The sequence below is a fragment of the Gopherus evgoodei genome, chromosome 2, assembly GCF_007399415.2.
Source record: "Gopherus evgoodei ecotype Sinaloan lineage chromosome 2, rGopEvg1_v1.p, whole genome shotgun sequence".
NCBI classification, from domain to species: Eukaryota; Metazoa; Chordata; order Testudines; family Testudinidae; genus Gopherus; species Gopherus evgoodei.
Window position 1 is genome coordinate 104,175,665 of NC_044323.1, and position 18,580 is coordinate 104,194,244.

At 42.0% G+C, this 18,580-nt stretch overlaps 1 protein-coding gene across 1 annotated transcript in view; it reads left to right on the forward strand.

Moving 5' to 3' along the window:
* Window positions 1–18,580, forward strand: part of ABCA13 (ATP binding cassette subfamily A member 13) — a 281,591-nt gene that overhangs the window by 35,676 nt on the left and 227,335 nt on the right. Inside the window, 3 exon segments of the mRNA XM_030551464.1 lie at window positions 6,154–6,287; window positions 13,693–13,857; window positions 15,744–15,943. Coding sequence (XP_030407324.1) covers window positions 6,154–6,287; window positions 13,693–13,857; window positions 15,744–15,943 — 499 coding nt within the window.

Consider the following 18,580-nt stretch of genomic DNA (forward strand, 5'->3'; position numbering starts at 1 on the left):
GGGGTGGATGGAAGTGTTGAGGCCTATGGAAAAGGTGGCCTGTGTAGTAAACATTGTATACAGTATAAAGTTTTAACCAACTGTATGAATATCTCTTACAGAGGTGAGAAATTATGACTCAGGCCTGGTCTACACTATAAAATTAAATACATTTAAGTATGTTAGTCACAGGTGTGAAAAGTCCACATCTCTGAGTGTAAAGCCAAACTAAATCCCCATATAGACAGCGCTAAGTCAACTTAGCTTCTGTCGAGCTAACTACTGCCTCTCAGGAAGGTGGATTGCCTATGCTGACAGGAGAATCCCTCCTGTTGGAATAGGTAGCATCTACACTGAAGAACTACTGCTGCAGTGGCACAGCAGTGTCACTCTAGAGTTTTAAGTGTGGACAAGCTCTAGGTCAGATTTTAAAAACTAAAATGTTATACAGAGTCTGAAACCCTGGAGTACAGAAGCTGCATCTTCATTCAAACCTATTAGCACAATACAGTCCATTTACTCCTCGATGATCATTCATTCCAGCGCAGTTGCACACAGTTTCAATACTGCATGCCAAATTAAACACACTAATTCAGATAAATGGGAGGCTGCAGGGTCTGTTGGCACTCACTGCATGGGGGGCATCCCATCATCTGCTTTGCTGTTTATGTCTGTTTTCTCCAAGATCTGCCACATTTCAATATGTAATTTATCACTGTTAGGCTTGCTTTGGTATGAGACGCTGATTTCCACATTTGGCTTCATGCCTTTGGTAGGCTAAGCTGCGAGATTTATGTGGGAGATGTGGCAATGTAGTTATTAAACTACTCAAAGAAAAAGGGACAAGGCAGTATCTATAAACTATCCATCTAGCCATTTTTTGAATATTGGAGTGACAGGTGCCAGAAATAAGATAAGGATAGATTACATAGAAAAGTAGATTCTTGAAATGTGGTCCTAACTGTGCTTTTTGTGTTTTCCTTTATTAGTTAGTGCTAAGGACTTGTTGTTGAATTATGGTCATTAACCAGTTTAATCCTCCTTTCCAATAGATGGCACTGCCAAATTACAGTGTACAAGAAGGAACTCAAATAACAAGTGTAGCAACAGTATCAAGCAAAATGAAGGACATTGTTTCCTTTCAACTGAAATAATACTGAGAAGACAGGAATGGAAAAGTAGAAAGAATCTAAATGCAAGTGTTGTCCTACAGAGTAGATTAGGATGTACGTAGGTTTGAAGGCTACAGGAAGTTTAGCTTCTTGGAAATGTTTTATTGAGATTGTGTAAACAATGCCCCCCCATCATACCTCTCAACCTGGTTAGATCCAGATGTAGGACACAATATGAAGACAGTGGGACAGACTCAGTCTGAAGATCACACAAAATATTAATTAGGCAAGAAACTTAAAATGCTATGGGCTTCATCTTATTAGTGTAAAGAACTTTCTGTAACCTCAGTTTCATGATTCTGTGGTTCCAAGTAAATAACTTTGAATGAGAAAAGAGAGAAGATACCAAATTTGTCTGGAACCTAGATAACTTTGAGACTAAAACGAATCCCGTCACTGAAATAATGGCCATTTGAAAAATGTTTGCTCCAGATTTAGATCCTGCAGCCTTTTACATATCTAACGTGTATACATGGAATTTCCAAAGAAGTGAAGTGTAGTTTTGTGTATGCAATGCCTGTGACATTTCCAACCTCTACGGTCTCGAGAGAATGTTGATGACTGCACTCATGGTCTTCACTTATTGACTCAGTAAATGGGGGAGGAAATCAGGTATTTTGGCTCCAATATCATTGGCAGTAAGCCAGTGCATTGAAAAGCATACAATGGGTCCCTGTTTCTTTCTTAACTGAAGTAGAATCTTTGAGCAAATGTATGGTAAACTTGAACACTTACTTTAGGCTGAAATGTTCGAAAGCACTCAGTGTTGGCATTACTCTGCTCCTACTGAAGTCACCATGACTTCAGTGGAGGCAGAGTTAGGCCAATGCTGAAAACTTTTGAAAATCTGAGCTTTTTTTATTCTTATAATAAAAAACAGCTTCCATCCAAAATAATGAAATGCTCACAATAGTTAACCATTAGTTTAAGAACATAAGAATAGCCATACTGGGTCAGACCAAAGGTCCATCTAGCCCAATATCCTGTCTTCCGACAATGGCCAATGCCAAGTTCCCCAGAGGGAATGAATAGAACAGGTAATTATCAAGTGATTCATCCCACGTCACCCATTCTCAGCTTCTGGCAAACAGAAGCTAGGGACACCATCCCTGTCCATCTTGGCTAATAGTCATTGATGGACCTATGCTCCATGAACTTGTCTCATTCTTTTTTGAACCCTGTTATAGTCTTGGCCTTTGCAACATCCTCTGGCAGGAAGTTCCACAGATTGACTGTGAGTTGTATGAAAAAATACTTTCTTTTGTTTATTTTAAACCTGCTGCCTATTAATTTCTTTTGGGGACCCCAAGCTCTTGTGTTATGAGAAGGAGTAAATAACACTTCCTTATTTACCTTCTCTTTTTCAATCATGATTTATAGATCTCAATCATATCCCCCCTTAGTCGTCTCTTTTCCAAGCTGAAAAGTCCCAGTCTTATTAATCTCTCTTATTAATGGAGAGAGCCGTTCCATATACCTAATCATTTTTGTTGCCCTTTTCTGAATCTTTTTCAATTCTAAAATAACTTTTTTGAGATGAGGTGACCACATATGCATGCAGTATTCAAGATGTGGATGTACCATGGATTTATATAGAGGCAATATGATATTTTTGGTCTTATTATCTATCCCTTTCTTAATGATTCCCAATGTTCTGTTCACTTTTTTGACTGCTGCTGCAGATGAGTGGATTTTTCAGAGAACTGTCCACAATAACTCCAAGATTTTTCTTGAATGGTAACAGCCAATTTAGATCCCATCATTTTATATATATAGTTGGGATTCTGTTTTCCAGTGTGCATTACTTTGCATTTATCAACACTGAATTTCATCTGCCCTTTTGTTGCCCAGTCACCCAGTTTTGAGAGATCCTTTTGTAGCTCTTTGGAGTCTGCCTGGAACTTAACTAAACTGAAAAATTGTGTATTATCTGCAAATTTTGCTACCTCAGCGTTTGCCCCTTTTTCCAGATCATTTATTAATATATTGAATAGGACTTGGCCCAGTACAGATGCCTGGAGGCAGGGCTGGCTTTAGGACGTGCAGGGCCCAATTCCAGAGAGCTGCCACCAAAATGCCGCCAAAGACAGCAGCAGCTCAATCGCTGCCGCTGAAGATAGCAGTGGCAATTTGGCGGCAGCTCAATCGGTTGCTGCTGTTTCCGGCAGCACTTCGGAGAAGGGTCCTTCCTCAGCAGCAGTTGTCTTCCGGGGTCTTACCTTGTGGGGCCCTCTTCCAGACACTGAGCATCACGGGAATCAGGGGAATCGGCCTAAAGCCAGCCCTGCCTGGAGGACATCACTATTTACCTCTCTCCATTCTGAAAACTGACCATTTATTCCTACCCTTTGTTTCTTATATTTTAACCAGTTACCAATCCATGAGAGGACCTACCCTCTTATCCCAAGACAGCTTACTTTGCTTGAGGGCCTTCAGTGAGGGACCTTGTCAAAGGCTTTCTGAAAATCTAAGTACGCTATATCGTCTTGATCCCTTTTGTCCAGCTGCTTGTTGACCCCTTCAAATAATTCTAGTAGATCGGTGAGGCATGAATTCCCTTCATAAAAAACACGTTGACTCTTCCACAACAAGTTATGGTCATCCATGTGTCAGACAATTTTGTTCTTTACAATAGTTTAAACCAATTTGCCCCATACTGAAGTCAAGCTTACCATCCTGTAATTGCTGGGATCACCTCTGGAACCCTTTTTGAAAAATTGGCGTCACATTAGCTATCCTCCAGTCAATTGGTACAGAAGCTTATTTAAATCATAGGTTACAGACTACAGTTAGTAGTTCTGCAATTTTGTATTTGAGTTCCTTCAGAATTCTTGGGTGAATACCATCTGCTTCTGGTGATTTATTGCTGATTAATTTATGAATTTGTTCCAAAACCTCCTCTAATGACACCGCAGTCTGGGACAGTTCCTTGATTTGTCACCTAAAAAGAACAGCTCAGGTTTGGTAATCTCCCTCACATCCTCATCCATGAAGACCGATGCAAAAAATTCATTTAGTTTCTCTGCAATAGCCTTATTATCCTTGAGTGCTTCTTTAGCATCTTGATCGTCCAGTGGCCCCACTGGTTGTTTAGCATGCTTCCTGCTTCTGATGTACTTTAATTTTTTTTTTTTGCTATTACTTTTTGAGTCTTTGGCTAGCTATTCTTCAAATTCTTTTTTGGCCTTCCTAATTATATTTTTACATGTCATTTGCCAGAGTTTATGCTCGTTTTGGTTTTTCTCACTAGGATTTAACTTCCACTTTTTAAAAGCTGCCTTTTTGCCTCTCACTGCTTCTTTTACTTTGTTGTTTAGCCACGGTGGCACTTTTTGGTTCTCTAACTATATTTTTTAATTTGGGGTATACATTTAAGTTGAGCATCAATTATGGTATCTTTAAAAGGTTTCCATGCAGCTTGCAGGGATTTCACTTTCTGTTTAACTAACTTCCTCATTTTTGTGTAGTCCTGCTTTCTGAAATAAAATGCTACAGTGTTGGGCTGCTGTGGGATTTTTCCTGTCACAGAGATGTTAAATTTAATTATAGTATGGTCACTATTACCAAGTGGTCCAGCTATATTCACCTCTTGGACCAGATCCTGTGTTCCACTTAAGACTCAATCAAGAATTGCTTCTCCTTTTGTGGGTTCCAGGACTAGCTGCTCCAAGAAGCAGTCATTTAAGGTGTCAAGGAACTTTATCTCTGCGTCCCATCCTGAGGTGACAAGTACCTAGTCAATAAGTGGATAGTTGAAATCCCCCATTATTATTGAGTTTTTTATTTTAATAGCCTCTCTAATCTCCCTGAGCATTTCAGTCACTATCACCATCCTGGTCAGTAATATATTCCTACTGCTATTCTTATTATTCGAGCATGGAATTACTATCCATGGAGATTCTATGGTACAGTTTGGTTCATTTAAGATTTTTACTTCATTTGATTCTATGCTTTCTTTCACATATAATGCCACTCCCCCATCAGCACGACCTGTTCTGTCCTTCTGATATATTTTGTACCCTGGTATTACTGTGTCTCATTGATTATCCACATTTCACCAAGTTTCTGTGATGCCTATTCTATCAATACCCTCATTTAAAACAAGGCACTCTAGTTCACCCATCTTCTTATTTAGACTTTTAGCATTAATATATAAGCACTTTAAAAAATTGTCACTTTTTAGTGCTCTGCCATTACATAATGTAATTGAATGGGACTTTTTTCCTTTGACTGTTTCTCATCAGACCCTACCTGTATTTTATCATCATCCATCCTCTCCTCCTTACTAAGACATAGAGAATCTCCATTAATAGATCCTCCTCTAAGGGATGTTGCTGTCCGAACCACTTGCTCCTCCACACCTGTTGTCTTTCCCTCAGCCCTTAGTTTAAAAACTGCTCTATGACCTTTTTAATTTTAAGTGCCAGCAATCTGGTTCCATTTTGATTTAGGTGGAGCTCATCCTTCCTGTATAGGCACCCCTTTTCTCCAAAGTTTCCTCAGTTCCTAATAAATCTAAACCCTCCTCCTTATACCATTGTCTCATCTACGCATTGAGAACCTGTTTAAATCTAAGGATGGGTGAAAATTGTGAATAGTTCAAAAATATGAAGGCTTTGGCATCCTCGAGGACTGGTATTGAATCATGAATATGAATCCCTTCTTGAACGATATAAAAGCTCTCCATTGTGTATTTTTACTGTTTGGGATGTATCTAATATTGAATTAATGTGGTGAAATTGGTATTGGCTAGTAATACAACAGACCAAAATTCAACAAGTGTACTATTTGCTTTATACTGTTAGATTAACTCCACTCACCAGACTTCTAGTGAAATTGTGCATATTAACTATTTCTGTCTGTCTCCAATGCAGTCCCATCTTAGTATCTCTCACATAAAAAGGTAACAATGTCACAGCTGGATCCTATCAGAGACTGGTTACTAGAATACAAATTCAGAAAACTTAGGACATGTATAACCTAAGTTAATCTTTTCTTATAGGCTTTTGGTACAACCTGACTCTTTGGGATGTTGTGTGGGATCCGCATGCAGTCAAAGTGGAACTTAAATCCAGATTTGGTTTAGATGATCTTCATATTGGAAAACTCTTGAACTATACAGCAGAGTTCAGTAAGGTAAGTTTCTAAAAATGTCAACATTCCTTTTTTGTTTTGTTTGTTTCCTTTGTAACTAATGAAAGCTTTTCACCCCTCGTAGACGCTAAAGCAATGTCTTTCAGAAGTAGCTACTTAGTAGGCATTGCCATTGCAAAAAAGACAGCATAATCTCATACGAGGTGAATGACACCCACTCAGCCTCAATCCACAAACTTGAATGAAAGCATTGCAGGTTTTGTTCAGCCAACATTTGTATCATGATGCACGATGAGCTTCTTGAAGAACATCAATCATCACTTGAAGCAATTTATAACTGAGTGAGAGAATGTTTTATTTAGAAGCAAACAGGGTACAGATGGGAGAGAACATTTCAAGTACTCTCTCCCTTTAAGGCACAAGCACAATCTTCTCTTTCTTTGCATCCTCCACAAGGGGACATTGCTTAAAGCAGTCACCCCCAACCTTTTTTGTCTGGCAGGCGCCAGACGATGAGCCACAGAGGACCATGGCAGCGGACGAGCATCTGCCAAAATGCCGCCGACAAGCAATGTCATCCAGAGGCATCACCGCCGAAATGCCGCTGAATTTCGGTGGCATTTTGGTGGATGCTCGTTCACCGGCCAGTATGTGGGCGCACTTAGATGCCCCAGTGGGTGCCATGGCTCCCGCGGGCACCACATTGGGGACTGCTGGCTTAAAGGGATACAGGCAACTTGAGATCTAGTGTGAGTATCACACTGCAGCAGGGAGGGTGCTTTCCAGTGCAAATAAAAGAGAGCTCTAGCTCTGCCCAAGTTCTACTGTGGCTGCAGCAGCAGCACAGGCACGTTGGGCTAGTTACCTGAGTAGGTACCCAGGGACTCAGGCAGGATTGTACTTGGGCAGCTAGTCCGAGCTGCTGTCTGAGCCACCATATCCACAAAGCATTTTTTTAGTGCGCTAGCTTGAGCAGAGTTATTTAAAAGGTAGGTTTTTGAAATATACAGAATAAAATGAAAGGAGAGGAAAAATAAAACAGTGGTTTTCCATTTACCCAACATTTTCTTTGAAGTGGCAGTTAAGTAAATATATATTACAATGAGACGATGATGGAAATTCATGCAGCAGCCAAAAAATTGCAAATTGTCTCCTCTCAGCTCCCATCAAAATAAATGCAATTAGCTTCAGCGGGCACTTGTGCATATGGAGCTGTTTAAAGGCCTGTTTGCTTTAAAAAAAAAAAGTTTCCGTGCCAGGCTCTGTTCACTCAATATGAGGGTGATGGGGGCTCTGCCATCTTGGTTGTTACCCTTCCCAGAGGGGCTTTCAGAAATGACACTTCAACCTTTATCCCCATATGTGTTAAACTGAATCTTCATGTTTAAAGAAAAAAGCCTGTGGCTGTGAATCTTTCCATGCAAAGATGACAACCTCTCTAATAATGTTAGTAGGGAGCAAATAGTCAAGAATTAAATGTTGTAATGATTCATAAATTCCTAAAACAAACAAAAAACCCTGGTATATTTGTAAGATCTGGGCAAACAATTGAGTCCAAACTTGCTTTGCATTGGCTGCTTCTCTGAACTGAACCTGAAATGCTGCTATTTTAGAAGAGGCTCTGTCAAACTTTCTGGAGTGATTCATGAATGTGGATACCAAGCTCAGGGCAGATGTGTAACAAACCAGGGCAGAAACCCCAAATTGGATGTGTGTTCTTGTCATAAACAGATAGCTAAGGGTTAATGTTTTTTTACCTGGAAAGGAGTAACCTGAAACACCTGACCAGATAATCAATTAGGAAACAAGACTTTTTCAAATCTGGGTGGAGGGAAGTTTGTGTGTGAGTCCTTTGTTTTTGGTCTTCTGCCTGTACTCTCTTTCGGCTATGAGAGAATTTCTGTCTCCTGTTTTCTAATTTTTTTGTTTTCAAGTTGTAAGTACAAAGATAGGAAGACCATAGGTTTGTTTTTTTGTATTTACATGTGTGTAGTTGCTGGAATGTGTTAAATTGTATTCTTTGTGGATAAGGCTGTTTATTCATATTTCTTTTAAGCAATTGATCCTGTATTTGTCACCTTAATATAGAGAGACCATTTTTATGTATTTTTCTTTCTTTTTATATAAAGCTTTCTTTTAAGACCTGTTGGAGTTTTTCTTTAGTGGGGAACTCCAGGGAATTGAGTCTGTAGCTCACCAGAGAATTGGTGGGAGGAAGAAGTCAGGGGGAAATCGGTGTGTGTTAGATTTACTAGCCTGACTTTGCATACCCTCTGGGTAAAGAGGGAAGTACTTGTGTTTCCAGGACTGGAAACAGGGAGGGTGGCGTCCCTCTGTTTAGACTCATGGAGCTTGCTTCTGTGTATCTCTCCAGGAACCCAAGGAGGGAACACCTGGAAGGAAGAAGGGAAGGGAAATGGTTTATTCCCCTTTGTTGTGAGACTTAAGGAATTCGGGTCTTGGGGTCCCCAGGGAAGGTTTTTGGTGGGACCAGAGTGCCCCAAAACACTCTAATTTTTTGGGTGGTGGCAGCTTTACCAGGTCCAAGCTGGTAACTAAGCTTGGAGGTTTTCATGCTAACCCCCATATTTTGGACACTAAGGTCCAAATCTGGGAATAGGTTATGACAGTTCTATAATTAGATTTTACCAACCAAGTATCGAGTGTGAACTCAGGCACTATAACAGCCTGAACATGGAGTCGCAGATGATCCTCTTGGGTACTCAGGTCTATTTTCCCATCCAGGCAAGCCTGCCTTTCTCTTGCACCAAAATTCACAATCTTCAGGTCACCCCAAAGGACAAGTCACTTACTGCAAGTCAACTGTACCTCACGTCTCCAACCAAAGACTACGCTTGGTGCCAATCCTGTAGTAAACTAACTAAAGATTTATTAAGTAGGAAAAAGAAATGAGTTATTTACAAGGTTAAAACAGGTAAACATAAGACACACAAACAAGATACAGTTTTAGATTCCAAAAGATGACATAATATGCAAGCTTTTATAGAATATCATCTAGACCAACCCTCTGCTCAAAGCAGGACCAATCCCCAACTAAATCATCCCAGCCAGGGCTTTGTCAAGCCTGACCTTAAAAACCTATAAGGAAGGAGATTCCACCACCTCCCTAGGTAACCCATTCCAGTGCTTCACCACCCTTCTAGTGAAAAAGTTTTTCCTAATATCCAACCTAAACCTCCCCCACTGCAACTTGAGACCATTACTCCTTGTTCTGTCATCTGCCACCATTGAGAACAGTCCTTATCCATCCTCTTTGGAACCCCCTTTCAGGTAGTTGAAAACAGCTATCAAATCCCCCCTCATTCTTTTAGCCTGCAGACTAAACAATCCCAGTTCCCTCAGCCTCTCCTCATAAGTCTCCTGTATGTCCTTTAGGGCTAACTGAATTAAACAGCTGGGGACACCTTGTTTATGCTCAGAAATCTTTATCCATCAAATGTTCAAGCAGATTAGGGATAACAATTTCTCTTTAACAGGGATTTTTATTCCCTTCCCCCAGCTTTCAACCTGTGATGGAACAATAGCTTCTGCACATACCCTATTCAGGCATGTGGGAGAAGCAATGAACAAAGTCTTTTGTCCGCTGATGTTCCACAATGGCTTGTCTGGCGGCTATAGATCTTCTTTTATTGGGGAAATAGATGACACCTTTTGTGTACAGCCCTGCAAATCCACAGATATCCATTTATATCCATGGACCACTTGTGTGGATAGCAGCGCGGATGTGGATACAAATTTTGTATCCATGCAGGGTCCTGATAGTAAGACTCGGGCAGGCAGCGATGAGGAACCACGGCACAGACCCTCCAACTGCCCTGGGTGGGAGGTCTGAGGGACAGGGGCTGGGGGCTGCTGGGGCCCTCCACCTACAGCAGGTGGAGCGTCTGCCGTGGATCCCCACAGCTGCCCGCATGGCTCTTACTGAGGCACACCCACACCAAAGCCGGGGTGTAGGCAGCTGTGGGGAGCCTGGGTCCCTCCACCTGTCCTGGGCAGGGAACCTGAGGGACAGGGGCTGCTCGGCCCCTCCATCCAGGGCAGGTGGAGGGACCCAGACTCTCCACAGCTACCCTCACAGCTCTCCCTTACTGGGCTCCGGTGGGGGTACCTGGAGCCTCAGCCTGGCCCCCAGTGTAGAGTCATGCAAATCCACAGATATCTGGAAGGGTTTATAGTCTTAGCAAACATTTTGATAGTTACAGAGCAAAATACTTAAACATTACCTTATTACATGGGATATAGATATTATAAGTCAGATAAAGTCTAAACACATTCTTATAACTCTAATATCTATTGTAATAGACATGCAAGCCATACTGGTTTCCAGCTCTGCATTGGTCTGTATTCTGTGAGGCTCAGTGGCCTTGGCTTGAGCTGGCACCTGGTCTGCCAGCATCAAAGTGTAAACTCACTAATTGTGATGTTGGCCCAGAAGAGTCCTGAGCTCTGTTACTCCATTTCTGAAGAGAAGAGAAGGTGTGACGGTGTCAGGACTCACCACCGCTGGCCCCTCCTGCTGGTTGCTCTGGGAATTAGCTCTTGTCGGCTGCGGAGCACCCTCTGTGCGTGGTGCCTCGCCTGTTGTCTGCTCTGCTGGTTTGGGACCTGTGTTGCTCCCCGCTCGTCAGCGTCCTCTTCAGGACACTGCCCTCCAGCCATGCCCACTACTCCAGTCTCACCCCCTTCCAGGTGTGTGTGTGGGGGAAGGGCGGTTTAACAGCAGTCCTTTGGCTTGCACCTGCCTCAGTGGCCAACCACAACCCCAAAGTCTAGCCCCTCATTTCAGGAGCAGGTTGCAGTCTGTCTCAGCCCCACTCCTCTGTGGCCAGGTGCAGTGCAAGGGGGTGACCCAGGCCCACCTGCTACTCTTGGTCCCAACCGAGGGACCCTCTAGCAGCAGCCTCTCTCTGCCCTCCTTTGCTCCCCTATTGTCCATCTTTCTTTCCTGGTCCATTTCCCCTTTGGTCCCATGCACCTACTCAACCCTTTTTAGCAGGGGCCGCAGCCTAGCAGGTAACTGGGCTGGAGGTCTCCTCTGCTCCCCCAAGCCCGCCCAGTACTGCTATAACCAAGGTGCTACCTCCTTACCTCAGGAGCCAGTCCTCCTCCCTTGATAGTCAGGGAGAAACTGTCTTCTCCTTTGCTAGGCAGCCTTCGTATAGGGCTCAGCCCAACCCTGATTGGCTGCCTCTCCATTTGCCCTATTGGCTCTCCACAGGCCTTTCCTGATTGGCTGCTGGCCTGCAGAGCCTCTCTGGCCTATTCCAGCCCTTTTTCTCAGGGGTGGGGCAGCCGCCCCACCACAGAATGGTTCAGTTTGGTTCCTCTAAACTTTCAGATTAAATCCTGAATTTGAAGTTCTCTGCATTCACTGATCATTAATATTCATGCACTTTGGACTCCAGCTTCTCTGTTTTCAGAAGAAATGCAAATAAAGTGCCTTCCAATTAATTCAATTGCTAATTTATTTGATCATCTATTTAATGTGATGAAAACTTCATGGACCAAATAATTGTAATTAAAATAACAGCTCCCCTCCTTCACTGGTATAAATCTTGATTGCTTTAGGCGGGTATAGTTTAGTAGTTTAATCTAGAAGGTTGCCACTTAATTAAGGGAGGTTAAAATCCTGAATCAAAGAGAAGAAAATGAGTCAAAGATGTGCAATAATAAAGGTTGACTGGTTAAAATTATGTTAGATAGACATTGTCAATGTTATAAACACTATCGGGGATACAATGTGCTCCCTGATAGAAATTTGCTTATTTCAGGCCCAGTGAGAAGAACAGTTCTGATTGAAAGAAGAGGAAGTTTTTGTTTTTTTTTAAATGAAACCCAGTGAAGTGGGTCTACAAGAGTTTCTGGTGATGACTAAGAGCCCTATGTGGGTACAAAATGTATATCTGGGGATATAAATCAGATATCTGTGGAGCTGCAGGGCTCTCCCGGGAACCCCAGCAGCATGTCGGGCCACTGCTTGCAGAAGCCAATGCCCCAGGTGGGCAGCTCCTCTAGTGTGGCTGTACTGCCCCCCTCCCCAGTCCTGCCCCTTGCCTTGCCACTGATTCAGGCACCAGGGTCACTGGCAGCTGTCCCTGGTTGCACTAGCATGTGCAAGCTTAGGCACTTTGCTGAACATAGCTATTATGCCTGCACTGCTTTGGTATGGCATAGCTTTTGGAAAAGCCTTGTTATAGTGAACCCTTTTAAAAATCTGTTTACAGAAAAACTCTGATTTTCTCCCATTGCTGCCTATGAGCTCTCCCTGTTGTGGGTGGTTAACTTGACAGAGGATGTTTTGCTCTTTTCTTGTCTCATTTCTTCTGTCAGTGCAAACAGCATTCTTTGGGCATGGCAAACAGCTCTTATACAACTCATTTTCCTGTTTAACATATTAAAATCAAATAAAAATGTGACAAATTAGCAAAGATGGGGTCCATCTATGGCTTTTTTATGTTAGTTAAATTGATTTCAGACTTTTTTTTTTAATGTTGTGTCCTAATCCCAGCTAGAGTGGTTTGCTGTGTGACCATAAAGTCACTTGATTTTTCTGTGCCTCAGATTAGCCATCTACAAAACTGGAATAATATCTACCTACCTTACTCTTATGTTACTGGGAATCTTAAGCCACTGCTTTGCTGCTGCTTAAAGAAATATATAGGATCATGAATGTCAGTCCCAAACAGTCCCAGCATTGATGTATGAATACCAGAATTTCATGTTTAATGTTCCAACTGGCTTGCTGACAAATCTTTTTGCGGTATCTCCAGTATTGCTCTAGTCACAGATGACCAAAATCAGAATTTCAAAAGGCTAATTACAGGATTATTGTTAGGATGAGTTAGTCAATATGTACAGAACGATTTGAAATAGTTTTAAGAAAGAGAGGAATTTTCCCTGGGAAAATTAGAAATATTTTGGTACAGAGGTCAGATTGACTTCCCATGAGGAAAAAGGATTGTCAGGCTTCACAAATTGTGAATTGTAATAAATATAAATTAGTTATCTATCCTAAACAATCACATCTTTGTATCTAGTGGCTCTTTTGCCTCAGTAAATTTTGCATCACTGTAGCTACACTGGTGTAAAATTCCTCTTGACATATGCTGCACCAGTGTAAAATGGGGCTTGCACCAGTATCACTTATTTAGTTTCAAGCTACACCATGCAAACATCCCTAATGTAGACTAGTCCAGAAATGCACACAACTGGATAGTAGCTAATGAGTTTTTTGGAGTTTCCTGTCAAAATGTACAGAGTACATTTTGCAATTGGTATCGCAGATCACTAGATTGTGATAATTGGGCTTTGTTCATCCTGAAAGCAGCCCCACGGCTCTGTTTTTTTCTCCAACAAGTAAGTTGATACAGGTGATAATACTGAGTGGTTCTCTGATGTGTTCATCTATTTCTTTTGTCACTGCCAGATTCCCACAGAAGGCACACTGGAGCAGTTTGTATGCTCAATCCTGTCCAATGTGTCCGAATTTAAAGCTAACAAAGAGGATAATGAAGGAGGCTGTATCCATGCATGGCTTGAGACCAAAGTCTATCTTGTCCATTCTGTCAACAAAATCAAACTCTACATGCAGGTATGATTTAATAGGACAGCTGCTATGATACATATTTTGCTTATATACTGTTGGTCAGTCATGATCCCTTATTAAGCTAGACAGTATTCAAAACCACAGGCTGTCTGTGTTCTGTTTTTAAAAAAATGGCAGACTGCACAGTTAGCATTAGCGTATTCCATTACAATGGAAATATAATAGAAACCCTGTTTATCCAGCCAATAGTTAATCAAAACTCCCCATTAACTGAAACTCAGGCATGAAACCTGACAGAGCATAGAGAGTGAAATTCACTCCTGTGTAGAGGGCCAGTAGAAGGACCAGGCACTCACTCCCCTTTAAGCCCTAATTTGAGAATTTAAGTGGTGCATAGGCTTTGTGCTGTCTACTTGCACAGAAGTGAATTTCACCCACAATACCTTGCATCCCCACTTAGGGGTGGATTTGGAATTCAGAGAGTGCTGGATAAAACTGGAAGCAGAACACAGGACTGTAGTTCTAGATCTCCACTGTGCCACTTAAAAGTTCTCTTGTTATAGAGTGGCTTGAAAAACAAGATCCAGCTAGGTCTGTGATGCCATGAATGTATAATCACTTGTACAAGAAAAGCTAAAGATTTCAAATATTTTGCCAGTGAAGTAAAGTTAAAGAAGGATTTAAAGAAGAATCATACCTTGCTGTCTTAGTTTTTGCTGTTTTTCTTTAATTAAAATGTATATTCTTGGGATAAAGATTATTTGTATGAAGTCACAGAAGTGCATGACAGGTTACTATAAAAACAACTACTGCCTCTGCTCTTACAAATTTACACTCTAATCTGAGGACATCACAGCTGAGCTTGGGTGTACTTTCCATCAATATTTTGTGCACTTCAGCAGCTTTCCTGATTAAAAAAAACCTGTAATAATAGTACTTACTCTTAGTGCATTTCATCAGCAGATCTCAAAGCACTTTGCAAAGGAGGTCAGTATCACTATCCTCATTTTACAGATAGGGAAACTGAGGCACATAAAGAGGAAGTGACTTGCCAAGGTCACTCAGCAGGCCAGAGCAAAGAATAGAACCCAGGTCTTCTGAGTCCAGTCTATTGCTCTATCCTCTAGACCACACTTCCCTTCTATAAAATACTGTTCTATAAGGGTCAATATTTACCATATTTAACTTCAATATCAGTGATAATCTCAGATATGATTGTATGCTAATAGTTGGCAAATGTTGACATTTTAGTGGTGGCCACTTGAAGTACTGTACACTCGGCCAGATTTTGGACCTGCTTGCATCCCCTAAGGGGGCAGTCCTTGATGTAAAAGCTGACCTGGGCAGCATAAAGCTGATGTAGCTGCTACTTAGTCTACCCCCTTGAGCATAAGGGGCGAGATGGGAAGTAGCAAGGGAAGAGCAGTTGCTGGTGAATCACTGTAACTAGCAGAATGTAGGACAGCTGAGTTAGATCAAGGTGTTTGGGCCCTCTGTATGTAAAAGCAAGTAAAATAACTGAAAATGTTGTATTTGCATTGCCAAGTTAGCATCCGTGCTGACTGTACTTAACATTAGCCTTCATGAAGCCAGTCCCTTCTGAGTAAAGATGAATCATTAGAGAAAACTTTCATTGTATGTTGTAAGTCAAGAGGAAGAAAATCTGGTTTTGGTTTGGTTTGTGAAGAACATTTGTGATTTGCATAATAGACTAGGCTGTCCCTAGGGGGATGCATGGCCCGGGTTTGGAAGTGATGGATTTGTCTTCCGGGACCGACAGCACCGGCCAATCGTGGCATCCCACTGGGTACTGCAAAACAAGGGGCTTGAGTGGTCTCCCCAATTCATCCTACCCAAGGGATGGCTCTGATAATGGAGAGGAGCTTCCATCCTGTAATAAATGAAAGTTTGTTTCTCCTTTAACATGCTAGATATTTCAGCAGTGGTTAAGCAGCAGTGAGCCTCAAAAATTCCTTTTTGAACTTGGAAAAAGCATGGCTGATCTTGTTTCTCAATATCCAGAGGACAATGAGGCCTGGAAAATTATTTCAGCGATAAATATCCTGATCCAACATGTGAATGAGAAATTGGAACCAAACTTTGCTGAAAGACATCATGAATCTCAGGATGTGTAAGTTTATACATCTCCATTTTCAATATTCACAGGGATATATTGATTTTACTGGAAGCACAAGAATGTCAGCTGTGATAATCAGAACGTAAAATTTTAGTAAAGCTTTTGCTCTTACACAAAATGCTCTTGAGCAATTTATTATTAAAACTAATATTGTAAACAAGCTGTAAAAATAGTAATTTGGGAAAAGAGGGTGGAAAAGAAAATGTCTCAGTAAATTTATGCAGAGGTTGACTAAAATAATAGAAACTTAAGGCTGGAAGGGACCTCGAGGTCATCTAGCCTCTCTCCCCTCAATGCTGGATCTATGTACCTTGACCATCCCTGACAGATGTTTGTCGAACCTCATTAGGGTGAAAAAGCTACTGATATTTAAATGATTTTATTTGTATAACATCACTGGTATGTCTGGTGCTTACAGACAACTACCATAAAACTGACAAATCCCTGTCCTAGGGAATTTAGGACCTGATTTTGTAAGCTAAGGGAAAATCCTGAGAACTGTTGAGCACCCGCAACTCCCACTGACATTAGGAAGAATTGTGGGTGTTCAGTCCTTGACAGTAATAGAAAAGGGTGGTGGAAGAGAAATAGGGCAAAGAGGTGGGAGAGGGAGGCCAAAGGGATACAGTGATAGGCTGGAAGAAGATATAGGAGGGATATCCTGGAAAGAAGAGAGGGTTGGAGGACAGGATAAGGAGTATGGTTTCCCACTGTGTGCTATCTTTATTCTTCCTGAAGAAATTGGCAAGACCCTGTCAGAGAGCTAAAGGGAGTGGGGTGGTGGAATAGGTTCAAGGAAGGCAAAGTGTCAGAATTGTAAGCATATGATTTAATCTGAAGAGGTGTAGAGCTGTTTAACAAGAAAGACAGCAGAGCTTAAGAGTTGTTGTGGAAGTCCACAGAGGCCCAGAGCAGACTGAGTATTCAGATTGGTAAGGGTTTGAAAATTGGAGGGAAGGAATGAAGAGAGGGAGATGAGTCTAGGGCAGGTATATCCGGGGCTGAGACTACAGTGGTGGCCAGAACACTGATAGACTGGATATTGTGGAAGGATTGTCTATTAGGTCTGGGGGAGCAAGAGATACTGAAACTTATTTTAAAGTTTAGTTTGATAATAAAGAGATGTTTTAAACCCTTCACCACATGGGTAAAACCCGTCCCCATTCATTTCATATTACTTCAAATCTCTTTGCTGCCAAACTGCTTTTCCTCACTACTGCTGCCAGCCACTTTAGTGTTACCCATCTTCTCTCTCCTGGCTGTGGCTGTGGTCACTTGTGTCCCAGCTTTGCTCTTTCATTTACATTCAGCATTGATTTGGATGGAGCTGCATTTGCTGTTGATCAGCCTCATGTTACATATCTGAGTCCTCTGTGTATACACAGGCACCAGCAGTTAGTGCAGCAAGACAAGAGAGCACTGGGAGTTAGCTGGGGTTGCAGGACTGAGGAGTTTAGCCCACGGTGACTCCAGGCACTGCGACTGCTGCCAAATATATGGTGAATCCTCCAGGCCATCACCAAATGACTCTTCCATATTCTGCAAGGTGGCTTCACTGGCTGATTATCTAGGGGAAACTGAAACCTTTTGTTAGAGCAGGAGAATGTCTCCAATGGAGCACTTCTCATAGGTCCCAGAGGTTCACAGTGAAACCCAGCTGGAAAGCCCCTACGAGTCTCTTAGGAGTTCCCTGCTTGGTCACTTGGCATCCGCTGGCACTGGTGTCTGATGATGGGAAGGTAGAGATGTCTCTGCAGACTGTCTCTTCTGTGGCTTCCTGAATGGAGGAGAGATCAGTCTTGTGATTAAGGCCTTCAAAAAGTGTCAATGTGTGGCCAGTGTTTGTCACCCATAATACAGTTTTTAATCTGTGTGATTAAACCCCTTTTGTTTTCAGTTTAAATTGATTTTTTACAAAAAGTATTTTTTTTTCTGATTTTCACCCTACTTTTGTATCATTCAAATATAGAAAAAATAACTTGTTTTATTAGGAAAATACAATACATTGCATGAGATATATGTATTACGGATAATACATTAGTGCATTGTAAGGTTCTCGGGAGGTTACAGGCCTACCCAGGGTGCTTTGCAAGAACGAGGCCCACACACACTGTGAGTTATTGGCCTTAATGAAGGTAAAGTGACACACCCACAATGGGGACTCCTGGTGTTGCTGTCACAGAGGCGGGGAACTCAGCACACCCAAGCTCGGCCTGGTATGGAGTCCAAACGTGGGACCAAAACCATGCAGCTATATACAAAACCAAAAGCAACTCATACATATGCAAATAGGGACTTTCCACAGGCTGTGTTCGCCCCTTGGCCAGAGGCCAGGGACTTTTCACAGGCGGTGTACGCCCTTTGGCTGAGGGCCATACAAACTGGTCCTAACCAGTTAGAAGCAGAGTACAGAGTATAACTGGCGTGCTGTGTCCTACAGTGACCAATCGTCGAGAAGGCGCAAATACCCTAGCTAGGCCGTGACACAGTCTTCCGTGGTTCCCTACATGTGTATTTGCAAAGCTACCTGTTGAAGTAAGGCTATGTATTAGTTTAGAAGATACACAATAAAAAAACAGGCATGCACACAAGCTGTAAGTGTGTGTACATCTGAATGTATGGATAAATCTC